Genomic DNA, 19881 nt, shown 5'->3' on the forward strand with positions numbered 1-19881 from the left:
TTTATGCGTTTCAGGATAAACTGCTTATCCTGAAACGCGGTCGCGGACTGGCCACGAGGGTAGACCCACGATCTGCATTTAGTGTAAAAATCCAAATGCTGTTTCGGATAAGCCGATGAAACGCGCGAACCAAATAGTATGACGACGTTTTGAAAACGTTGCCTGCACTTATAAGTTGTCCCAAACGGATCCTAAATTTTATCAGAAATATCGAATGAATATATATATATATATATATATATATTATAGTATAGTATTATATATTAAGGATAATTACATATAGAGCATAAGAAACACTATTATTTATAAATTAAACACTAACAGGCCGGCGCATAGGAGTGTAAATGAGCCGAATACGAGCCAACATGGGCTTAGCTTGTGTTTGGCTAGTTTATATTTCGAGCTCAAAAAGTGTGTTCGTGTTCTGGTCGTTTGCTTAGCTAGCCCGTTCACGAACAAAGAATCATTTTGACAACCTTAATTACTTAGCCATAAGATGTTATGGTTTGGGGCAAGATTTAAAATATTATTTGAATCCAATGTAATAAAGTTTATTCTATTTTCTTAATTAATACTTTTAATTGATTATAGATTTTTGTAGCCTTACAGTCAATTAAACTTTTTAAAAATATTACTGATCAGAGACACACACACTGATTAGTAGTATTTCGAGCTAAAATGAGTCGAACATAAATATTTATTTGTGTTGTTCGTGTTCAGCTCGTTAACTTAGCAAAGGAGCCAAGCACGAGCATAATAACGAACCAAACACGAGCCATTTTGACAGCCCTACCTGCATATTATTCAACATATAAATATTATAATATGCAATCCTATTGTAAAAATGATATGCCGTTGGTACCCTGTACCTAATATTTTTACCTACCAAACAGCTCGATAGGCTGGCTAAACTGGGTTTAAATTCCCGCGGAGTCTCCAAAGTTCCAAAGAAGATCAGAAAAGAGCGGCTTCGGAGAATCAAGCGAGGGATTTGATATGCAACACAGCAACTCCAATGCCCGATGTTCTTCCCCCTCTCTTCAGTCTCTCTGACTGTCCGCCTTTCTGAGTTCTCCGCGAGATTCTGCACTCCGATCCGATCTCTTTTAGATTGGGATGGCCGCAGCAACTGGGATCGTCTTCCCGCCGGCTCCGTTTTTCCGGCGAATACATACCACTCGTTTCAGAAGGACGGAGAGAAATGTGCGGCTGCTCGAGCTCCGATGCGGCGCTGCTGTCGGCGGTGGTTTAGATGACCACGTCGTCGGAGCAACATCTTCGTCGAAGCGTCGGATACAAAGGTATGTTTTTTTCTTCTTTGGGGATAATTGAGAGCCTTAGCTCAAATAATATTATTTAAGAAGAATGGAGAAGATACGTTGGTTTGCCCTCGGCATCAAAAGGAGCTACGAAAGTTCTGAAACAAGTATAATTGATAAATGACAGTATCGGAACAAATAACGTCGCGATTTTTTATTAAATAGTAGCACAGCGATGAAGAAAGGATTTCAGTTTGATTCCATTGTATTGGATGGTGATAGTTTCATTGAATAAAAGAAAGTGACGTGCATCCAGGAAACCCTATTGCAAGCCGCCAGTCAACAGCTCTTCATTATCCAAAATTTGCCAATGGAGCTGCAATTTAGAGGAGAGGATATGACATTATGAATAGATCGTCCATAATCCTAATCATCTCCAAGCAATAATATACTAAAACTACAAGAGAAAAGTTGACCGAGATATTGGCTTTGTTGTTTATGCTGTTCTTTTGGAGAGAATATGTGGAATCGGAACTAAAGCTGTTGTTGACTATGACATAAAGAAAACGACCTGGCTGCTAACAAAGATTGTTTTTGGTCAAGATAGTGATTTGTAGTGGATATATTATCTATTGTTGTCGCTTTTGATTGTTTCAACTTTGGGTGTATCAGAAAAATTTTTATAGAGGGTGCAGTGATGGCTGATATAGAGAACTCTTATACCAGGAGGAGTTTGGTGAGATTCTTTTGAGAGTGCAATATGGTTTGAGACAAGAAGTGCACTACATTACTAATGAAGGGAGTCACTAAAATTTTTGACATTATACAAGAAATGTGAGAATCCATATAAAATTATGTAGCGATTATGATTCACACCTCAAAAATTGAAGTTAAACATATCAAATTTCAGAGGAAGATTTTCATGCATACCGCTCAATTCTTACCTGTTTACATATCTAACACCAAAAAATTAATTTTTACATACATATGCCATCTTATATATGCATGAAAATGTGTTAATTACTTTTTTAAAGTTAAATTAGTGGTATTTTTGATGTTATATGAAATATTGGGGTGGTATAAATGTAAAAGTTAAAATTTTGGCGTTAGATATATAAATACATAAGAATTTGGTGATGTTTATGCAAATGCCCCAATTTATTATGATCTTAATCACACTCACAATCCAATCATCAAATACCTTTGTAAAAAGAATAAGGATAGAAATCCCAAATTGAAAGATCCAAACCTCGGCATAAGGAGATTTATCCCCTAGAAGTTATTGTTAAGATTTACGAAATGAATAATTCGTATCTAATATCACAGATAATTGAGAGAAAAACTCATTTTATTTCACCATAACGTTCAATGATTTTTACACTTCAAAGGTCTTATTTTAGGCTTGTGAAGGGCCAAAAATAAATAGTTTTTTTTGCAATTCTCCAATATTTGGCCTAAAATTAGAAGTTTCAATTCAACACATTTGGATTCCGTCAAAGATAGTAAGTTCTTAATCTCTATTTAGCGAAATTCCATTTTTACAAAAGCAAGCAATTCCTGGTTCCGAATTTCAGAGCCTACAAGAGTGTGAAAATTAGAATTCCTACTTAGGGTTACAAATGAAACAAGTTGTGTTGAGTACTATATTGTTCCAGCTTGTTTATTTATTTTCTTAAAGAGCACAAGGCAAGCCTAAACATGACACGTGTTTCAAAATCTTATTCAAGTTGGTTTATCAAATTTTTATGTAGTTTAAAATGTAATCAAACTTTTAATTATGCCTGAATAACTATTGTAGGATGCTATTGTGATAAAAATTATTTATAATCAAAATCACGAGAAGCTTATTAGATCTTCGTCTAGGCATAGAATATCAAATTCTTGTATGCTTGTTCTGTAGTTTTTTTTCCTTGCCTTTTAGAAGTTATCTGTATTTTGAGCCCAATTCACAGAGCTTGGCCTAGATCTAAAATACTGTAGAATTCGTATATAAAACTAATAGAAAGGACATTTTTATCACTATCTACCATACTATTTAATAGATTAGAAGAGATAAAATACTAAAGTATACAGACTGAGGATTTTCAACAAAATCCCTTTAAAAACTTGTGCAAATCCCTTAGAACTTTGCCACTTGCAGATTAGTCCCTAGGTCTATTGCATTTATTATAATATATGGAGATGGAAACGATAAGGCTGATGTGCTCATATTTTAGTAAATTTTACTACTGCCTACGCTAGAATCCAATAAGCTTGCTTTTTTTAGCACAGAGATTGCTGTTTACAGTTCTAAACTTATAATTACATTGCTTTAGAAATTATTTTACCTGTATTATTTTGTCCAAATCCATCTCTTAGGAGAATGTAAATATGGATATACAAGGAAGATGTTTGGTCATTTATACAAACATTCATGGTAACCTCAAGCCAATCCAACAATTTAAGCCACGATGAAGACATGTACGCCAGCACTTGACATACCTTAAGAATTGCTACTTTGAGGAGAATAGCCCATGGTTATATGTGGATAAATAAAGGAGAAGCATATTTATTCTCTACAATTTGTTAGATATAAGTTTCTACATAAGATTGTTAGGGTTGTTAGCAATGAAAAAATGCTGCCACTTGGCTTAAAATTAGTGGAACTATTATTTGGAACTGTTCATAATAACTTAATCATGGTCCTTTCGATTTGCATAAAAATGGACACTAAATGTCTTGATTTTCTTACAAATCATTTTTATCCTCTCATGTGTGTTTTTCGAGTCTTCTGTATGCAATGCTTATGTTATTTATATCAAAAAATGCTTAGTTAAAACATAGTCTGTAATGACAAAGGACAAAATGGTTACACTTTCTAAATCTGAGAAAATATTTGGCAGACTTGTTGGCATGGGGTCTAAACTTGTTGGATGTGGTTCAGGTTCAGCAGTGCCGAAACATATGATTTCTAATGATGTTCTTGCACAGCTTGTTGAAACCTCAGATGAGTGGATTTCTGTTCGCACAGGGATTCGTAACCGGCGGGTTCTTACTGGTAAATATTCAACTATTTTAATCTCTCATGACCGCATTACAATTTTATGGATTTTAATGTTGAAGCTATGATTTTATGCTAAATAATGTATTCAAACTTTCTTTCATTGATGACTGGACAATTTCTTGAGCCACCTTACTACTGGACTTACATCTTTCTGTGGTTATTGTTGGAGTTTTACAACTTTTGACATTGGTTGGCTTTCAGAACTTGATATTCTTGCATCTTTGACTGAAGTTGTAACTTATTATTCCGGTAGGCACATCCAAAAGTGGGATTTATATTTATGTCACATCTACTTGATGCAAATGAGTGTTTTTTTTTTTTTGGAGATCCAAGGAGACTTTGTGCCTATTAAAACGGTCTTAAGGATAATTAAACATTTTTGAAAAAAATTGTATTTTGCAATTCTTTTTAGTCATCTGTTGGATGACTAAAAGAAGAAAATTAAAGATTTTTTAGAGAGGTTATGTTCTTACAGAAGCCAGAGCCTTGATTCTTTTTGATTTGATGACTTTTTTCCTTTTATTTTATATATGTTCTAAAAAATCTTATTATTTGTTTGCTTATGTAATTGATTTAAGTCAAGTTTGATACAATTTGAATTGTTATCCTACTAGTTTCATAAGCTTCCACTTTATAATTATGAAATCTCTTGCAGAAACTCTTTTTCTTTTTTCTTTTTTTTTTAAACTATGTTTCCTTTTTTTGCTGGAAATTTATTAGTCTTTTGGGGAAACTTCTTATTTAGTATGTCTCTTTGAAGTACTATTTATAGTTTAATGTATTAAACAACCTTACAGGAGATGAAACATTAAATGGATTGGCTCTGGAAGCAGCCAACGGGGCCCTCCAAATGGCTGGTGTTGTGGCTCACGATGTTGATCTCATAATAATGTGCACATCAACTCCAGATGATCTCTTTGGAGGTGGTTGTCAGGTATGCTGAGCAGATATTCCTTTTTAGAGCTATAACATGGAGGATATATTCAACTAAATTAGATGAAACTACTAAAGCAAAAGTTATTGCATGTCCAAATCAGTTTCTTGAATTTTTTTCTGAATTTTGTGACTGATAACTTAATCTTGTTTGAATACTTGAATGGTTATAACACTAAGTTATCCCAATCAAGTCTTCCATTTGTCTAATTTTCCTTTGCTCTTTCACCTTTGTGCCTTCATTATCATTTGCATGCTTGTGCTTTTGGTGTGCTCCGTGTGTAAGTCCCTATTTTGCTAGAGCTGGGACTCATTTTGGTAAGAATTGAAAGTCATGCAAATGTGGCTGCATCTATAAATAATTATGAAATACTTGATAACATATTTTATTGGCTTTGAAATTGGGGCTTGGTGTGAATGGCGTAAGGTGATTGTCTTGAGATATAACATACACATCAAAGCGTTAAAATCACAAGAATTGTATTAAAAAATATCAAATTATACTAAAAAGAAGTAAATTCCAATTCTTGACTTCAGCTGTTCAACAGTGAACACCTAACTTTCAGAAGTAATAACCAAAATTGCTAAAGATGCTTGATGACCAAAATCAAAGAACTTACAATTTCCATAATCCAAGTTTGTTGCAAGGGCCAACTGAGAATTACTACAATGAAGAACAGTAAGAAAAAAAAAAGTGAATACCGCAATCCTTGCTACAGTATCCCATCTAAAACAACTCCACCACAGGTGAAGGTTTATAGGTCATGAAACACTGGCCATCCTTATGCAATCCTTGCCAATCAACAGCATAGACATTGCAAGATATAAGGAGCTGAACTGTGCTATAGTGCAGGCTTTGGGAAGGAAAAATGGGGCTGCCACATGCAGCAGCCACTCCAATTTGAGGCCGTAAAGAAACTGGGAATAAGAAGTGTCAGGTTAGATTAAAACATTGTAACAGCAATCTAACCCATTAAGGTATTCAAATTACAACAACAATAACAACAACAACAACAAGCCTTCATTCCACTAAGTGGGGTCGGCTACATGATTCCTTTTTTTCCATTGCGCCCTATAGAGTGTCATATTTGTATTTAATTTTAATAGATTAAGATCATTTTCTTATACAATATACTCAAGTCTTTATAGGTGAAATCTTTTTAGGTCGACCTCTACCTTTCTTAACATTAATCAAATCTAAAACATCTACTCTCCTAACCGAATCATCAAATGGTCAATATTTAATGTGACCAGACTATCTAAGACGACGCCTTTCTTAATATAAGTCGAATCTAAAACATCTATCTCCTAACCGGATCATCAAATGGTCAATTTTTAATGTGACCAGACTATCTAAGACGACTCTCTCTAATTTTGTCTCCCACTGGAGCTACACCAACCCTATCACGGATATATTTATTTCGCATATTGTTTCTAAGTGTTTTGCCCCTCATCCACCTAAGCACTCTCATTTCAGTAACACTTAACTTTGTTTTATGCTTTTCTTTTAAAGACCAACATTTTGCGCTATAGAGCATTGCAGGTTTCAACATCATCTTATCAAATTTCCCTTTCAGTCTAAGCTGTACTAATCTATCACACAGTGGGCCTGATGCATTACTCTACTTCAACCAACCAACTAGAATTTTACCAATAACATCCCCATCTATATCACCGTCACTTTGAACAATGTCCCGAGATATCTAAAACGTTCACACCTTTTAATGATTTGATCACCCATAGTTATAGCTCTAACACTAGAGCTACAACTACTAAAATTGCTTTCCATGTACTCAATTTTAGATCTACTCAAACGAAAGCTTCTAGACTCCAAAGTAGAGCTCTATAATTCAAGTTTTTCTTGAACTATTTCTTTGGTCTTATCCACAAGAAGGATATCAACAACAAATATACTCCTCATAGCCGCCATCTACATAGACATCTTACATTAAAACATAGGACATATAACAATTGAAATATATGTCAAAACTTAGAATATTGATTTGCTAGTCATAAGACTGACATTTTACGCTTTCGATAGGTATATACTTTCAAATTTCCACCATTTATGTGCTACTGTATTTAACTTACACGGAAGCACATACTTAAGCATGCATGCTTACACATATTCTGATGGACTCAAAATAGCCCATTTTCATGTCTAATACGTGTTAAGATACTGGGATTTGTGCTGTATAATTTTGAACTTTGGAAACATAATTCACCAATCATAAAAAATATTTTTAATATATACTTCCAATTTGAAGGTCTGAACTGTTGTGTTAGATATGGTAAATATTTCTCCTGAAGTAATTTGTGATTGATCTGTCCTGCTTCAGATTCAGAGCGATTTAGGCTGCAGAAATGCTTGGGCTTTCGATATTACAGCTGCTTGCAGTGGTTTTATTGTCGGATTAGTCACTGCCACTCGATTTATTAAAGGTACTAATTATATATTTTGCAAAAAATAAGATTTTTTTTTCTTTTGCTGTTTGAGATGAACGGTTGCTCCAACTATAGGTGGGGGTTACCAGAATATTCTTGTAATTGGAGCAGATGCTCTTTCACGTTATGTGGACTGGACAGATAGAGGTACATGCATTCTTTTTGGTGATGCTGCTGGTGCAGTGCTTGTGCAGGTATTTGTCTTTTTCTCTGCAAGCAAATTAAAATTCGTGCTGCTTCAAAATTTTGGTTTATCGTTTGTGCAAATTAAAATTCGTGCTGCTTCAAAATTTTGGTTTATCATTTGCCTCTCCAATTTCTTTTTCTATGATTGTAATTTGCTTGAATTAATCATTTACTACTATATCTTAGTTAGATTAAGTATGTTTTATGAATTTGATTGTTGGACGATAAAAAAAAGAGTCACTGATAATTAAGAGGAAATGAGAATGCAATAAATTTGTGGCAAATTGGGGAAGGTTGAATTGAGAACTGATTATATTAAAGAATTGGTCGGAGTAGTAATCATATGAATTGAAGATAACATAGTGAAAAACATATTTGATCGGTTTGGTCTAGCACAATAAGAGCTAGGAAATGCTCATATTAGAGAGGTAAATTAAATTTTAGACAAAAGATTGGGAAGAAAAAATAATAGATATGAATTGTATGGGCAAAAGAAGTTCAAAAATATTTGTGTAAAATAGTTTTGACATCGATTGCAACACTCCAAAGGAATAAATAGAAAATGAGTATTTATAATATCTACCCCAAGATAATATCTTGGAGAAGGCCAATGATGTTTAGTTCCACTTTTATATTTGTATTGGTGAAGTTGGAGCGTTTTCATGTTAACTTTCAGAGTTGACCACTCAACTTTATCTGGCAAGTATCTTCTGACTATAAATATTTTTTACAGCTAATATACATACATACATACATACATACATATATACATACATACATACATATATATATACATACATACATACATACATACATATATATATCTATACATACATACATATATATATGTATATACATACATATATATGTATATACATACATATATATATATATCTGTGTGTGCGTGCGTGCATGGGTGTGTGCACGCATGTCGCGTACCCCAACCTGTTGGTTGGCATCCACGGTATAAAACCCCTCAAATCGGGGGTTTGAATCCCTTCTTGCACAGTTGCCCTTAGAGAGGTCGTACCCCAGCCTGTTGGTTGACATCCACGTTATAAGACCCCTCAGATCGGGGGTTCGAATCCCTTCTGACACTTTTGCCCTTAAGGAGGTGGCACTCGAATTGTTAGGCACATTAAGGGTGGTTGGAGACTTGTATAATAGCCTTTGGCCATTCCTTATATATATATATATATATATATATTATTGCGGAACATTCTTACTGCTCACCTGCTTCCATATCATCCCCATCAATTAGCCAACGATGAATGAACAAAAGTACAATTAATCGAGTTTGCTATTGAAATTAAACATGGAGTGCTTCTATGATGTTTTAATATAATTCACTAGTTGGAGTCACCTATAGTTGGAATCTCCTATCAGCATAAATCATATAAAACCTTTTAGAATAAACCTTCATAATAAGCTGTTTCTTTTCCCTCTGTTATGACTTACTCACAATCCTATTCTCGGTTATTGAATTATACTGATAATGGTGATGATCCAAGCTGATTTAGTGGATGCTTGGAAATAACCTGAGTAGAAATAAATGCCCTTTTCCTATCATGATGTTGATAAATATATTTTTCTTGCAACGCTGTCTGATCATTATTATTTTTATTAAAACTCTCAGCAATTATTAAAATAATGAAGCCTTCTTGACGAGTAGTTCATGCTTGTATCCAAATGGAGCTTCATATCTCCTAATACGTAGATTGCTTCTGCTTCCTTACACTCATCTTTGCAGGCCTGCAGCGCTGATGAAGATGGAATACTTGGGTTTGACTTGCATAGTGATGGCCATGGACAAAGGCAATTATTTTCTTTTTCCAAGCTTCCTGAATACAGTTACAGACTTCTCACCTGATGCCCTGTATAACTTCGATTTTCAGATATTTAAATGCTACAACTAAGGACAGTGAAACAGAGAACAACTTAAGCACAAATGGTGCAGCAATATTTCCCCCAAGGAAAGCAACGTATTCATGCATACAAATGAATGGCAAGGAGGTTTTCCGCTTTGCTGTTCGTTGTGTGCCTCAGTCCATTGAGACTGCGCTTGAGGAAGCTGGTTTCACATTTTCTAGTATTGATTGGCTTCTACTTCATCAGGTTTGCTTTCATCCTGATCATTTGTATCTTTTTGCTGAGATAATTTTGAGTAAACTTCTGGTAGGCTCTTTATCGATGTGGAAGCTAACCAGGAGTAGATGATTCACAATTCACTGCTGGCAGACTCCAATAGTGTCACATCTTATTATTAATCATCATTCTAAGAAACCTCTCTACCCTCGATTAACTCAATGTCTGCTTTTGCTTTATTCTTACACATTGGATTCATCTATTGAACAATTAGAGGCAAGCATACATTGCATGAGCTTGTGTTCAACTTTTTTCACTGAGGCACACTCTAAAGTCAACAGCAACACCAACAACAAGCCTTTATCCAACTAAATGAGGGACAATCTAAAGTGATCTGACAGATTTAGCTCACAATCTTTTACAATCAAATAAACTCTATGCCATCGACTCTTTGAAACTTAGCAATTTAATGCTATTTAGGTATAAGTTAAAAATAAGAGTGTAAAATGAAGCAAATCAATGAGCCAGGTTTGATAATAAATATAAATTTTTTGTTTGTGTTTGACTTATTAATTATTGAGCCTAACATGAATTGAAGAAAACTGGTTTAGTATTCCACTTCATCATTTTGGTCGAATTTATGATATCCTAGGGAACCTTTAATAGGAAATTTATGAAATTAGAGATTAATAGTCAGCTAAAAATTACTTATAATAGGACAACCCACCCATGGATTGGTGAGCTGACAATAATGATATTATGGATCAATAAGGTGGTAATGTAGGGAATAAGGAAGAGACAGTTAAAGGTGGAGCTAGTAGTAACCATAATAGGACAACCCACCCCTTTTTGACTTTGCTTGTATCTCATGTTGAGCATTATTTTTGCAAACCTTTCAAAAACATCATGTGTGATGCGCTTCTCATAGATTGCCTTTTTTAGCTTACATATTTTTCTTCTGCATTTGACTCAAACCTTAGGAATGCCTCTAGATGCAATTTGTCCTCCAGATCACCATGTTAATGTGTTCTTTGCATTGAATTGTTGTATTTCCTAGTCGTTGTCACTGCAATGATTTAATAAGTTAAATATTATTCATTTTAGTAATTGGAGCAAATATTTCAAGATAATTAATTCTATATATTTGAGTGCACGTTTGGTTACTAGTTTAGATTTATACATTTCTAGTGAATCATTATATTATTGCCATACAAACATATTTTCATCACTAATTTTATCAAATTTTCATATTTTATTTATTTTAAAGTACTTTCATTCCTTTATAACGTTACTTCAAAATTTCTTATTCAAATCCTCAAAGAGTGTCTTATTGATAGAAATAGTATTGCATGTTATAGGGAAGTCCACCAATTTCAAACCATAAATTAGGGAAAAATAAATATTTTCTTCTATAGTCCAAGCAATTCAGTAAGAATACAAAGATCAACTCCTACAATTCGAGAGTTAGGCTCTCTCCCGATTTCTATAATTCGAGAGGTAGAAAATCTCTTCCAAACCTGAAATCTAAAATACAAGACTCAATCCCATGCATAACCCTAGTCCTAAATATATCAGCCATATTTATACTAAACAATAATAAATGACAAATGAGTAAATTTTGGGGGCGCCCTCGTGTAAAAAAACCCCCCCCCCCCCCCCCCCAAAAAAAAAAAAAAAAAAAAACATCTTGTCCTCAAGGAGGGAAAAGGTGAGGGTGTTCCTCCACCACTATCATCTCTGTTTCTTCATCCTCTGCCTCCTCATCGTGAGAACCTTTAATGTTCGATCCTTGCAACGATGTCCTGGGGTAATCTACTCATCACACTAAAAATATAACCCTTAGCTTGCTTCTCCCGAATCTCTGTCTATATAAAACGCTTGAGTGTCACTCCCGATCGTGATTCGTGATTCTTGTCCTGTGAAGCCTCACTTTGAACTTCAACTATTTGAGCTTTTGGTATTGTCTTAGTTGTAACATTGCGGTGTGACGCTTCACTTGTGCTGCTCTTATTAGCTCATTCCATTGCTTTTTTTATCTTCTACCTGTTGTGTTAACTCCATAGTTTTCCTCAATCATCGCTGTCTGAACAGACGAATTGATGCTCAAATTTCTGGCTTTAACCCTTTCATGAAGTTGCCTTTTAACAATTCATCTGACATCTATCTCAAACGACTAAATAGCATTTCAAATTTCTCCCTAAACTCCATGACGCTCTTTCTGAACCAATGGAAAAAAACTGCTTGTATAATTCCCCGTCTCGAGTGGGTTTGAAATGCTCCAACAATCGATCCTTGAACTCTTCCTAGGCTCTAGTTGGCTAATGTTGTTCACTCTAATGATACAGAGCTCTAGCATTCCCTTCCAAACATAAGGTGGCCACCATCAATTTCTCTTTCTCTGCCAACCCATTAGCAACAAAGTACCTCTCCACATGATAGACCCAGCCGCCGAGATCATCTCCTTCAAAGATCGTTTTTTTGCCGTTTCCTTATGCGTGAGTCTCTTCCCTAATTCTCTTGCTTGAAGTTCATTTTCCCCATGACGTGGGGGTGGTTTCCCTTTCTCGACCTATATTGATTTATTTCCCTTCTTTCATAAGTCTAGCACGCCCTATAATAAGCTTGGTCATCCCCATAAGTTCCATACTCGCCTTTTGTCTGGAACGTTGCTATAATAAAAGACACTGGTGTTGTTAGATGTAGCCCTAAGCCAAGGTCCCATCTATCATGGTTTTCTATTATGGGTTCAAATCGCTTCAAATTGATTATCGCCCACCATTTCATTATGCCCGCTATAATAAAAGACACTGGTGTTGTTAGATGTAGCCCGAAGCCAAGGTCCCATCTATCATGGTTTCCTATTATGGGTTGAAATCCTTCAAATTGATCATCTACCGCCTCGAATCGCCCACCATTTCATTATGCCCGTTGTCTCTCTTTCTAGTCTTCTGGTTGTCGTCTCTCCTTCCAATTGTTGACAGTCGAGTCCATTTTTCATTTCTTCACCCAATTTCGTAGCTCCGCCACCTGAGGCAGCGACGTTGCCTTGATGTCGCACGAATTATTCTGATTGCTGCTGCTCTTCTCTATTCCAGACGCCATCGCTCGGTCCCGTTGCATGCAGTGGTGGGTTTGTATGAGATTTTGCAATTTTCTTTATCATTTCTTTTATAGTTGTGAAAATTTCCTCCAATCTCCCCTTCATGGCTGAGAAACACTCCTTTATTCTCGATCTGATTTGAATGACCTCTTCCATAAGTTATTCCTCCAACACATCCACCTTTTTGGCTGCCATTAGTCCATGCCGATTTTAGAACGCCCATACTCTGAAATCACGAGGCTCGAAATTTTTGAACTCATGTTTGGCGTACGCGGAAAGCAATCCGAATTCCTGTACGTCATTGATCTCGATCACGTGTTTCCATCATAAGTGATATAGAACTCCTTTACGTCGTAGTCCCGATTGCCAATTTTGATCAAGAGAGATGCGAAACTCTTGTACATTCTCAATCCTTCGACTTTCTTGATGCCTGTACTCTTCGTGGCATCTCTTTGCTAACTCTAATCGCACAGCCGCAAGGACAGTGTGGAAACAAGAGCAGGATGGGAGTTACAGAGCCTTTGTGGGTTGTGATCCCATCAGTGCCTTCCCAACTAGCTCTGATCGCGGCTGTACACGAAGATAGCGTGGGAGGAGGCTAAAGATGGAGTTTCGGATCTAAGTAAGCTGCGATCCTTCACGTCGGAGCTTTTCCAACTAGCTCTGATCGCGATTGTATGCGAAGACAGTGCGGGACGAGGCAAAAGACGGAGTTTTGGGTTCTGTTAAGCCGTGATCCTTCGTCGCCAATGAGCTTAACTCAAAACTATCGTGGCTGCGATCCCGTCGTTGCTTTCTTTGGTATGCCGTGATCACAAAATGTTGGTATGTCGTGATCACAAAATGTTGTGCAACTAGCTCTTACCGTGACTATATCGGGGCACACCGTGATTTTTTGCTTCCCAGCAGAAGAGTCGTGATCCTATCCTTGGGCTCTTAGATCGCCGAATCACAAAGGAGACACCCTTAGTAGGATAAAGGCTTGTGTTATGAGTTTTTTTAATGCTTGAGAATCCATATTTCACGATCACAACTCTATCATATATAAATAATAGTATGTACAATGACAACAAGAAGCCTTTATCCCCCTAAGTGGGGTCGATTACAAGAATCTTTTCCTCTACTGTGTCCTATTGAGTGTCATATTTACATTTAATTTTAATAGGTTAAGATCAATTTTTTATGCAATTAACCCAAGTCTTTTTAGGTCTACCTCTACCTTTCTAAACATAAAGTCGAATCTAAAACATCTACTCTCATAACGGGATCATCATATGGTCGACGTTTAATGTGACTAAACCATCTAAGATGACTCTTTCTTATGTTATCAGCCACTGGAGCTACACCGATTATTTCATGGATAGATTCGTTTCACATTTTGGTGTCAAGCCACTCATCCACCTAGGCATTCTCATCTCAGCAACACTTAACTTTGATTTATTCTTCTCTTTTAAGTCTAAGCGGTATTTTTCTATCACACAATAGACACGATGCATTCAACCACTTCAACCAACCAACTTGAATTCTACTAATTACATCCCCATCTATATTACCAACACTTTGAACAGTAGACCTAAGATTTCTAAAATGTCTGTATCTTTTAAGGATTTGATCACCCATAGTTACAACTCTGTCATTAGAGCTACTACTATTAAAATTGCATTCCTTGCATTATGTTGTAGATCTCCTCAAACAAAGGCCTTTAGACTTCAATGTAGATGTTCATAATTCAAGTTTTTTATACTCTTTCTCCATTTTTATCTATGAGAAGGTTATCATCAGCGAAAAACAGACACTAAGGTACATCCTCCTTTAAATGTCCAGTAAAGTATCCATAACTAAACAAAAAGATACGGGCTTAAAGCCGAACCTTGATGTAATCTAATTGAAATAGGAAAATACTTGGTCAATCCCCCTTTTGTTTGAACACAAATAACAGCTCTAGATATATATCTTTAATGATTTGAATATAAGTCATATGAACACCTTTCTTTCTAGAACTCTCCAAAGAACTTCTCTTGGAACCTTATCGTAAGATTTTGCTAAATCAATAAAAATCATATGTAAATCCTTTTTACTCTCTTTGTATATCTCCATCAAACCTCTCAATAAATGTATAGCTTCCATAGTTGACTTGCCTGACATAAATCCAAACTGATTATGAGAAATTTTTGTATCACATTTTAACCAATATGTAGTTACCATCTCCTATAATTTTAAGGTGTGACACATAAGTTTAATTCCTCGATAATTTGCACACTCTTATGCATCCCCTTTATTCTTGAAAATGGGGACCAAAATACTCTTCCTCTGCTCCTTATCTTTTTAGTTTTTAAAATGACCAAAACTCAAAATGATGCACATGCATATATAAATAAAAATGATCAACCTTAATGCTACCTTGTTTTTGCTATCCATTTTTTAATAAGTCCTAATACTTTCTATGTTAATCAATTCCTCTAAAATCATTGCTTTGATATCACTAATTGTCACAATTCAACCCAAAAAATCCATATATTATAACAAGTGATATCAAGTTGAGTACATAACCATAAATATTCCTAAGATCTATTTGTAGAGAATTGCAAAGACTTTCAATTGAATAACCCTTGAAAAGAAGAAAAAAAAATATAATATAGTTTGCAATGCATTATAAAATGGTGAAGACAATCTATAAATTGGATTTGTAATTAAATTTAAAACAAATCATTTGAACGTGTAAAAAATACATTTCTTTATAATTTCAATAGATTATATCCTTGGCTATTGGTAAAAGGTTTATAAAATTATCCAAAGCTTAAAATTATTTGAAAATATATTTTAATAGATATATCATTAGCATAATATGTTAATTAACTTTATATTTAAATTTATTTAAACTCGAAACAAAAAAACATCGAAAGTATTGTGGTCATTTCTGAATGCAGCTAAATTTGTGGCTATCAAATTGTAGATAAAGAATTAGAGCTTCAATTACATGGTCATTTGCATATAATTGAATATTATCTAATTCCTTCTACTACAACAACAACAAGAACAAACTTTTATCCCACTGAGTGGGGTCGGCTGCATGAATCCTTTTTCTCTATTGTATCCTATTGAGTAATTCTATTTAGTTTTAATAAATTAATATCATTTTTATACAACCTGCCCAAGTCTTTTTAGGTCTACCCCTACCTTTCCTAACATAGTCAAATAAAAAACATCTATGCTCCTAATTGGGTCATCAAATGGCTGACGTTTAATGTGATCAAACCATCTAGAGTGATTCTTTCTAATCTTGTTTGCCACCAGAGCTGCTTCAACTCTTGCACAGATATATTCATTTCACATTTTATCTCTAAGAGTCAAGCCACTCATCTACCGTATAGGCACAGATATATTCATTTCACATTTTATCTCTAAGACTCAAGCCACTCATCTACCGTATAATTTCATCTCACAACAACAACAACAAAAACAAAAACAAGCCTTTATCACACTAAGTGGGGTCGGCTGCATGAATCCTCTTTCTTCATTGCTTCCTATTGAGAGTCATATTTTCATTTAATACTAATAAATTCAGATCATTTTTTATATAATATACTCAAGTATTTCTAGATGTACCTGTACTTTTTTTAACATAAGTCAAATCTAAAACTTATCTCATAACCGGATCATTAGATGGTCGACATTTAATGTGACCAAATCATCTATGACGACTCTCTCTAATTTTGTCTGTCACTGGAACTACACCAACCGCATCACAAATATATTTATTTCGCATTTTGTCTCTGAGTGTCTTGCCGCTCATCCACCTAAACACTCTCATTTCAACAACACTTAACTTTGTTTTATGCTTCTCTTTTAAAGACCAACATTTTTCACTATAAATCATTGTAGGTTTCACCACCATCTTTATAAAAAAATTTCCTTTTAGTCTAAGCGAGCCCTGAAATATTCCTCCACTTCAACCAACCAACTTGAATTCTACTAATAACATCCCCATCTATATCACTTTCACTTTAAACAATAGACCCAATATATCTGAAGCGTTCACACCTTTTAATGATTTGATCACCCATAGTTACAACATTGCATCACTCATAGTTACAACTCTGCCACTAGAGCTACTATTATTAAAATTACAATCCATGTATTCGGTTTTAGATCTACTCAAATGAAGGCTTTTAGACTCCAATGAAGACCTTCATAATTCAAGTTTTTTCTGAACCCTTTCTCGACGAAAAACATACACCAAGGTTCATCCTCCTGTAAATGTCCAGTAAGAGCATCCATAACTAAAGCAAAAATATAAGAGCAAGTCTTCTAGTCCACTGTTTAAATTATGTACGTACCATTTTATGAATAAAATGATTGTTGATTCAGCAAAGAGAGGGAAAGATTAGCTCCAATTTCTAGCTTTCAAAAATAAGTATTCTTGGGATAAAAACAAGCTAATGGTATAATAGTAAAAAAATTACTTAGTTAAGTATAAATATAATCCTAGTTTCTATAAGCACTAGCTTTTGGATCTTTATTGGTCTAAGTTTTTTAAACTTGTATGTTATGATCATCATGCTTTTAGTTTATTTAGTGTCGGATTTAATTTGAAGATGTCACTCTTGAATTTAAAAAAAAATTATAATCAAAGCATTGAGTACTATATGTTCATCATCTAATTGTAAGCAAAATTAGAGTACTTACATCCCTTATGTAAGAATCATTCGAAGAGCATACCTTAAGGCACACCTCAAATTGAGGCACACAAAAAATGCCTCAGGCTTAAGCCTTATAATGATCCCTTGGGTATTAATGATGTTCCATTAGATAAATAGTTTATGGAGGATAAAATGGAGTTTCATCATCAAAGTTTTACGAGGAATATCTCACTTTTAAATTTTGTTGAAGGAATAAAAATAATAGAAGACATGAAAGTAATCAAAATTTTATCATAAAATTTTATATAATCGAAATAATAAAAGATCAATATAGTCAATATTTTAAATAATATTGTAGTTGAATTTTATTGATTACTGAAGAGGAAGATTATTAAGATTGAAGATAGAGAAGAAGGTTTGGAGAACAAGTAAGGGCGTTGGAGGCGAGAGAGCTATCAATTGTAATAATAATTTTAATGAACATCCTCCAAGTTATGGTAGAGGAAATGGCTTTACAATTTTAGTCTCAAGTCATTGTTGGTTTATGTTATAATACATTTTAGTTGTTTTTTTTAGACTTTTTATTTTTGTTTGTTTGTTTATTTTAGACATCTTGATTAGTGCTTAGTATTTATAAATTGTTTTGACATTAATTTGACAGTTAAATTACTTTCAAATGCTTTGCTGGAAGAAAATTGGGCTCAAAAGTTTGTGATATAATTTATTATTGTGTCCTGAGGAGGATTACTCTAAAATGTTTTTCTAATATTTTTAATTCATTTAATGGATTAAGTTCAAGGCTTAGGCTCTATGTAACATAATAAAAAAGCTACCTCAGATCCTATTTGTGCAATTCTAAATCTTGTTATGATGGAGTAGAAGACGTAGTAGTAAGACCGCATGTAATAATTGTAAGGTTAGGATGATGGGTAATAACATTGCTTGATTGAGTGCTCTTAGATTTGACAAACTATTTCGAACACCTTAGTTGTCACTCTTCCTGAATAAATGAGGAGAATTCATATATTGGACCACAAATAGTTGTGGTAAGGTTACTAAACTATATAATTCCGGCTCAAATGCTAGCATTTGTTCCAATTGATCATTCTATGATTGTGCGGTGGCTTCACATGCATGTTCACATGTTACCAACTTTGGAGTTATTGTGAGTGCCAAATAGATTGGACTATTTAACAGTAAATGTAAAAATCGGAGTTTAGGTATTAAATATGTGAATGCAAAGGAATTGAATGGTTGCATGTAAATCATCCGAAAAAAAGTCTCAATGTTGTAATGAGAGCAAAAGTCGGATAAGATTTTGTACTCCATTTATTTCAACATTCATCTCAAAATAATTATCCAAAGCAACGTAATGTGTTAACCATAATATTTTTTCTCCTTCAGGCTAACCAGCGGATCATAGATGCCGTGGCTACACGGTTACAGATCCCCCCTGAGAAAATCATATCAAATCTAGCCAACTATGGCAATACAAGTGCTGCCTCTATTCCTCTTGCTTTAGATGAGGCCGTGCGAGCAGGCAAAGTGAAGGCAGGGGACATGATTGCTGCTTCAGGTTTTGGAGCTGGATTGACATGGGGCTCTGCAATTTTGAGGTGGGGATGACTTGGCCGAACCACACGAACATTCAGCCCCTACAGTATGATTCTGCAATCTTTATTTTTTATCTTTATTTTCCTTTTCCTGTCCTTATGTTCTGCTTTGGCTAGCATTGCTTTTCTATGTGGTTTCCTGCTTATGTTGTTCATTGGGCTTATTTAGCCTTTTTATGGTAGCAATTAACATTGTTTTTGCCTATTTTCTGATAACGGATTGTTGGACAATCAGGTGTTTAATTGAAGTAAATGATAATGAAGATTTATTTGATTCAGTTTTTATGGAGACTGCTCTCTGAGCCAGAAGTTCCTATATTGGACAATTTTTTTCTTTTTTTTTGTTATCAAACATTTGTAATGCAAGGTTGTTTTTGTAAAATGGTAGCGTAGCTTTCATGAATGAAAATTGATGGAAATGTTCCATTGCATGCCACAGCCTGGGAATTCTATTTACATTTTGGGCATTTTGAATAAGGGACTATTTGGGGGCAGCTTTCTCACTATTTTGTTTTATAAACCGTTGTCACACAGCTATTGAATTCCATAAATTCGTGCTCTATGTGAAGGTATATTT

General features: G+C 34.7%; 1 protein-coding gene across 1 annotated transcript; it reads left to right on the forward strand.

The window, feature by feature from the left end:
* The first annotated feature begins 895 nt into the window (after nt 1-895).
* LOC110026600 (3-oxoacyl-[acyl-carrier-protein] synthase III, chloroplastic) lies at nt 896-19866 on the forward strand. The gene is made up of 9 exons (XM_020727598.1): nt 896-1301; nt 4142-4296; nt 5100-5236; nt 7575-7677; nt 7756-7874; nt 9617-9681; nt 9762-9981; nt 19096-19351; nt 19540-19866. Exons 1-8 carry the CDS (start codon nt 1117-1119, stop codon nt 19315-19317), a joined length of 1206 nt encoding a protein of 401 aa, XP_020583257.1. The 5' UTR covers nt 896-1116; the 3' UTR covers nt 19318-19351; nt 19540-19866.
* The last annotated feature ends 15 nt before the right edge of the window (nt 19867-19881 follow it).

Source organism: Phalaenopsis equestris, unplaced genomic scaffold (genome assembly GCF_001263595.1).
Source record: "Phalaenopsis equestris unplaced genomic scaffold, ASM126359v1 Scaffold000382, whole genome shotgun sequence".
Lineage (NCBI taxonomy): Eukaryota > Viridiplantae > Streptophyta > Magnoliopsida > Asparagales > Orchidaceae > Phalaenopsis > Phalaenopsis equestris.